The following is a 7,041-nucleotide window of genomic DNA, read 5'->3' as shown; positions in this document are numbered from 1 at the left end:
CCTAAGATGTCTTGCTATTGAAAACATCAAGTCCTTTTAATCTTGTGCAACATAGCTGAAATCAGCCAGAGGTAATGCTGACTATCCTTGAATTCATCCTGCATTATGCTTATGGAAGCTTAATTAAATCAGCTGTTTAGTGTGCACATGCTCATTACCACTTACTGTACTCTGTGCTTAGAAAACAAAAAGAATAATTTTCCTTTGGAAACACATGCTTTCATCAGCTGCACAGGTGATCTTCAGAATAAAGGAATTTTGGGCAGATTGTTGACTCTGGTTTTCCAAGTCAGTTATGTAATTTAGAATGCAAAGAACATACACCAGTGCCCTGAAATTGACCATGCAGGTCACTACTGTATACGTTACAATGCACACTCCCTTTTCTCCAATTTAGACCTCTGCACCTCCATCCCATAAGAGCCACGTAGCTTTTTACCTCCATCAGTGTAATACACATGCATTGCCATAATATCAAACCCAAATCCAAGATCTGTTAAATAGGCTTCTTTAAAAATCACTGAAACTCTCATCCCGTTTAATCACTGCATTCTTCTTCTCTAAGGATGAATATAACTTCATGGCTTCCACTAGCCTGGAAATATTACTGGACAAGCCTCTAGGTAATTCCTAGGGAGCCAACTTTCTTCTTCCATCAGCGATGTTAGTGAGGAAAAAAAAGAAAAATCCTGCAATGCTGGCCTTTATGTACGTTTCATGCCTTTTTGTGAGCTGTAATGGTGGGAAAAACTGGAAAATTTGTGGTGAGTGTTTGCACGTCAGTTAGAATTGAGAAGAAAAAACAGATGATTGGTTATTATTCTTGCTATATGTCTCTGAGGTAAATCTAAGCAACACAAAATGAGAAGTGGAAACCGTGTGACTTTAAGGAACACACTGGGTTAGGAACTGCCAGAAGTGTTTTTTGTCCCAGTATACTCACTCGTTTGTGGCTCCTTCAATTCTGCAGATCAAAGATTCCCAGAACCCTGTGAATCATACTGACTCTAAGTATTTTACATTCCTAAGTGACTACATATCTACAGCCTCTTTGCACTATTCACTCTAGCTGGTGCTAAATATTCCACTCCTAGGCTGGCAATAAAGGCACATATCTCTGTAGAAACCTGCAGCTTGCTAAAATATGTTTGCAGGTGGCACATAAATATCTACTTCCCAAAGCCTCTTAACAAGAACATACATGCTCAATAATTACACACAATGTAATTTAATTACACACAATGTAATTTAAGAAAATATTGCACACTGGCAAAATAGAAAGAAGAGTGCTGAATTTCCCTTTCTTACCTGATGGTTTGTGGGGAGCCTAGCACAGAGTACCAAGTGCTGAACACGTAACCTTGTGGATGATGCTAGAACTGCTTTCTGCGCATGACCTCTGGTCTCTGCCACGGTAATGTCAATGGCAAGACTAGTTGTCTTAGCAGCCGTCATTTATTGCACCTGGTGTTTCTGTAAATAATCTTACAATACAGCTGGTCAAAGTCAATGTAGATATCTCTGTCTCTAGAAAATCTTGTCCCTTGGGAGTCCCAGCAGCACGGGGGGAGCGTCCTACTAAAGTCTGTGTGGGCTTTGAAGGGTGTCTGGCCTCTTCTATGAGAGATGCCAGACTGCTCCAGTCACTTCCATCTGCTGACAAAGAGGCATCACTGGGGTCAAAAAACTGCTCCATGTTGAGAGAGTGGGAGACGTCATCTTCTGTCTCTTCATCGCAGGGATGCTGTAGGAGGGAAGTGGCCGTCCAGGTTTCAAAGTCCAGGTTGTTCTGGTTGGATTCGGTGAGGACCTGCCCCTGCCCCTGGGGACAGTCCATGTGCTGCCCGTCTCCTGTCAAGTCCAGGTTGCCTGTTGTGGGTTGTTGGCAGGCGTGAGCTCCAGATCCTCAAAATGGAGACTTCTCCCTTCAGGCTGGAGAATTCTCCCGTCAGGCTGGTGTCAAAGATGGCTTCCCAGTCCAAGTGCCCTTCCAGTGATCCCAGCTCAGTCTGCTCATCCTGGCTCAGCAAGGCAGGGTTGGAAAGCTGAGGCCCCTTAGCCATTTGCTTGAGCGAGGCCTGCTTGCGCTTGTGCCCTGCTGGATTGGAGTTCAGGTTGCCGGTGACTTCTTCAAACTCTTCCAGCAGCTGCCACAACTCCACATTGATGTTGAGGATGTTATTGGAGGTGGAAGCCGAAGCAGCTGGGCTGGTGACGCACTGTGCTTCTTGCTGGGCTCTTTTGGTGAAGGCCGGGTGGATCTGCACTGGGGTCATTCTCCGCTTTTTGGAGACACCGTTCTTGAGCCGGTTGGCGTATTGGGGGTCAAGCTTCCAAAACCCACCTTTCCCTGGCATGCCCTTCTCCCGAGGCACCCTGATGAAGCACTTGTTCAAGGAGAGGTTGTTCCGGATGGAATTCTGGACCCAAAAGAGAAAAAAAAAAAACAGGTTGAATGCTTGTCTGCTGCTGCAGCCACTACCTGTGTGGAGAGGCTGATTTATACAGTCCCAAGACTCTCCCCAGCGCTGCAAGAGGCCATGAAGAGCCTTGTGAAGACATTAGATGGTGAAGAAGCTAGAGACCGCCTCGCCGGCAGCACTAGCAGGGCTGCAGCAAGTCTTTTTTCAAGGGCTCTACAAAGTGTTGTTTAATGTTTATAGGCATATTAAGTTATTTGAGAAGGAGCTTATATCTTCCCACAAATGCAGGGGAGGAATGGAGGGGCAGAGACTGTCAGAGTTCACAAAGACATGTTAACCCTTTATCAAACTCTGTCACTCTGAGCCCAGAAAAGCATAAGAAACTGATCCCACAGTCTTTGCTCCTTCAGCACCATTTGGATAAGCAGAATGATGGAAAATATCACTGAATCAATATTCCAGAAGAGTAAAGACTATGAAAAACTAATTCTTATCACTATTTCTACAGGTATGGGGAGTTTAGGTCAAATAGTTTTAAACATGAGCCTGTACTGCTTTGGAATTTCTGTAAGACTAGTTCGATAATAAAGTTACAATTAAAAAAGCCTTAAAAATAGTGAGAACTAATAGCGCAAAGTGAACTTCACATTAGTCAGTTCACACAGGTCTTTCTTTAAAGCAAGTTATCAACACCTTGTTTTTAATCACATTGAAAAGGGAGATAGCACCTGGAGTTTTCTGGCACCCCAGATGGGACAGCTGCGAAGCCTGGCCCAGACCGTCTTGCCGGATGCTGGTGGGGAGAAGCTGCTCCCCAGATTCCAGTGCGAACCTACCTATTGTTCAGAGTCTCCATGAATAATGTCCTCATCCAGAGCAGGTAAGCGAATCAAAGGTGCAACACATGATAAAGAGACATTGCATGGAGTATGGTAACAATAGGTGAAAGTGTTTTATAAGCTTTGTGCACATTTGGACAGTGATGACTTGAGTGCATGAAAGCGTGGTTGGAGAGAATGTTGTTTTCAAGTAACAATATGGGAGCAGGACAAGGGCCAGGACAATCTGTGGAGGTTTCCCCTTGCTCCCCATTAGGATGCATCCTGAAAACACTGGAATAAGTTCGGTGGAGGTCCCCTTATAAGGGGAAAATTAAAGGAATAGTACACTCAGTGACGGCCAAAGTATAAATTGGAGGATGAGGAAAAATGGCCAGAGATGGGGACTTTGAAAAAAACACAGTTTTGTAACTCATGTTTTGCAGAAGGCTGGATAAATGGGATGAAATCCCATAGGTGGATTTGTTCCTTACTGTAAGAAACGGTCATGAAACAAGAAAAAAATGTAAACTGTTGGTATCAGATTCAAATTTATTAATAACAATGGAGGATAGAAAGGATTGCCTTGATGTCGCTCTGCTTGTCGTATTGGAAAAAAATATTTGAAAACGGAGGATAAAAAAGATGATGTGCAGTTGTTGGTTTCCCTAGGTAAAGATCAGGATAGTGTTGTTGAAAGCAAGGAAAAGGGGAACTGAAGTATTTAACCCCACTGCAGGCAGAACTCAGGCGCAACAGAATCCTGTGATTCAGGCTCCACTGCGCCAGGCAGTAGGATCAGATGGAACACCTGTATATGTGAAAGCTCCTTCTTCAACCTCAGATTTAATGAACTGGAAGGAGTCTGATGGGTCATATTGAGAAAATCTGGAGAAAATGTATGATAGTTGCAAACCATAATCCAGATTGGAATGATGTGCAGGTGTTGCTAAACACTTTGGTTCTGCCTGAGGGAAAGAGAACAGTGCTGGAAAAAGCTCAGGAGGAGACTGAGAGGCTGAGGGACTGTTGTGAGAGTGTCAATCTGAATATAATACTCTGATTTTGCCTGTTAAACAGCCACATTCACGGGAATACCATTTAGTAAAAGATCTGAGAGCTATTAATTAAATAGTGACTGATAAACATCCAGAGGCTCCCAACCCTTACACTTTGTTAACAACGATAGTTGATTCAGATGTTTAATGGACTTAAAAGATGCCTTCTTCTGCATTCCACTGGAAGAACTTAGTCAGAAACTGTTTGCCTTTGAATGGGAAAGCCCTCCAGTAGGACGCAAAATGCAGCTGTGCTGGACAGTACTTCCTCAAGGATTCAAGAACAGTCCTACAACCTTTGGTAATGTACTGGCAAAAGAAGCAGAGCAATGGCAACATAAGAAGACTACAACTACCTTGTTACAATATGTAGATGGTATCTTGTTGGGGGCAGACACACCTGAAGAATGTAAAGAGACAACTATCAGTCTACTGAACTTTCCGGGGTTAGCAGCATCCAGAGTGTCACAAACGAAAGCAGAAATTATGCAGAAAAATGTGATTTATCTTGAATTTGAGATATCCCAAGGAGAAAGAAAACTAGGAGTCGAAAGAAAGGAGGCAATTTGTCAAATCACTGCCCCCAAATCAAAAAGAGAACTCAGGTGATTTCTAGGGATGGGCAGATGGTGTCATCTGTGGATACCTAATTTTGGATGGATGGCCAAACCTTTGTATGAAGCTGTCAAAGGATCAGGAGAGTTACTGGAATGGACTCCAGAATGCCCAAAAAGATTTGATGGAATAAAAATTACTGTCATGAGTGCTCCTGCCTTAGGTCTCCCAAATTTAACAAAACCTTTTAAACTTTACGTGCATGAGAGAGGACATCAGGAACTGGGAGTGCTTGTACAAATGTTGGGGGATTGGAGAAAACCAGTAGCTTACTTTTCAAAACAGTTGGACAAGGTAGGCTCTGGATGGCCAGGATGTCTGAGAGCAGTGGCAGCTGCTGTATTGTTCATATAAGAGGCACGAAAATTGACCTTGGGACAGAAAATTACTGTTTATGTGCCACATACTGTTGCAGCAGTACTGGACAGAAAGGACACCACTGGTTATCCCTGAGCAGGATGGTGCTATTAATACCAAGCAGTACTGCTGCAGCAAGAGGATACAGCAATGAAAGTATCCAGTGCATCGTTGTTACCTTTGGATAAGAAAGAAGAATTGGCACGATTGTTTACAGACTATTGAACAGGTATACTCCAGTCATTCAGACCTGAAGGATACTCCTTTACAGAATCCCAGCTGGGAGCTGTTTACTGATGGAAGCAGCTCCATTGTGAAAGGAGAACGGAAGGTTGGATATGCCGTTGTCACCCCAAAAGAAGAAATAGAGACACAAGCACTGCCAGTAAGCACATCCTATCAGAAAGCTGAATTAATTGCTTTTTAACTCAAGCTCTGGAATTATCAGAAGGAAAGTGGGCTAATGTCTATACTGACTCAAAATACAAGCTCATGGTGCAATTTAGAGAAAGCGGGTTGTTATCTTTGCAGGGGTATCCTATAAAATACAGTGAAGAAATTATGAAATTACTTGAGGCCATTAATAAACCTAAAGAAAGAGCAGTGATACACTGCAAAGCACATTGATCCGGACAAACTGATGTGATTATAGGAAATAGAAAAGCAGATGAGGCTGCAAAAAGAATTGCTTTTTTTAAAGAACTTTAAAAATCAACGCCCCTAAATAGACAGAAAAAAGAAAACAAGTTGGCCGAACCATTAAAATGCATAAACACTGCCAAAGGATGGTGAGTAACCCCGCCTGGACAATGTGTGGTAAGTCCACAAATAATGAGGGAGTTAATGGAGAGAACCCGTAAGAGTACACCTATGGGAGCTGAAGCTTTAAGTGAAGCTGTAAAGGCATATGCTGTAGGAATCAATATGATTGCCAAAAGTGTTACACAACGATGTGAAATTTGTGTCAAAAATAATCCTAAGATGCAAAGGAGATCCCCTCCCAGAGAGGTGAAGAGATTTTATGCCTGGGGAATGCTGGCAAACTGATTTTTCCAAAATACCTAATTGAAATGGATATACGTATTTGTTGGTAACTGTTGATGCTTTTTCAGGATGGCCTGAAGCTTTCTCATGTGGCAACAATAAAGCAAGAGAGGTGGCAAAAATTTTATTAAAAGAAATTCGACTGACGTTTAGGGTAACAGAAGGATTCTCTTCAGATTGTTGCAGAAATAGTTCAAGAAGTGTCAAGATTTTTACAGATTAGGGGGGATTTGCACACTCCATTGTTTTGCTGATCAGGGATACCAATTACACTCAGACACCAGAGTGAAAAGAGCAGGTGTATTTACTAGAAATAACTAAATAATATAACAGAATAATATAGAAAACATACAGTAAGAAAAGACAAAGTAGCGTGCTTAAACAAATAGGAAAATACAGGGTAATGCATCAGATCATTACTGCCTGAGAGAGAGAATAGTGATTAAGAAAGATCCATCACCACTTGCATACGTTACCATCATCCAGATCCGCAGTCGCTGGGCAGCCCCGGTTACAGCGAGGATTTGGAGAACCTTTCCCTGCAAGTGGGAAATCCTGCGCGGTGCGTCCACCCGTAGGTGAGGCTTCCAAAGTCGCTGTGAGCGGGCCCAGCCTTATATACCTAAAAATCAGTAAGCCAGAATAGCTGGCACCTTTGTTTTTAGCGGAAACATCTGGTTTTCATCTCACATTAGGTTCCCCCCAGAGCCTGGCCAGGGCTTAAGG

The 7,041-nt window shown here is 42.9% G+C and overlaps 1 protein-coding gene across 1 annotated transcript; it reads right to left on the bottom strand.

The window, feature by feature from the left end:
- Nucleotides 1-1,441: 1,441 nt before the first annotated feature.
- On the bottom strand, nucleotides 1,442-2,839 carry LOC141937927 (forkhead box protein J1-B-like). Its single transcript, XM_074856269.1, is given in 4 exon segments — nucleotides 1,442-1,884; nucleotides 1,887-1,929; nucleotides 1,932-2,420; nucleotides 2,774-2,839. Coding segments are annotated over 4 exon segments (1,041 nt in total).
- Between the last annotated feature and the right edge of the window lie 4,202 nt (nucleotides 2,840-7,041).

This window comes from Strix uralensis, chromosome Z, assembly GCF_047716275.1.
Source record: "Strix uralensis isolate ZFMK-TIS-50842 chromosome Z, bStrUra1, whole genome shotgun sequence".
Lineage (NCBI taxonomy): Eukaryota > Metazoa > Chordata > Aves > Strigiformes > Strigidae > Strix > Strix uralensis.
The sequence above is the reverse complement of the archived record's forward strand: the minus strand, read 5'-3'. Positions and strand labels throughout refer to the sequence as shown.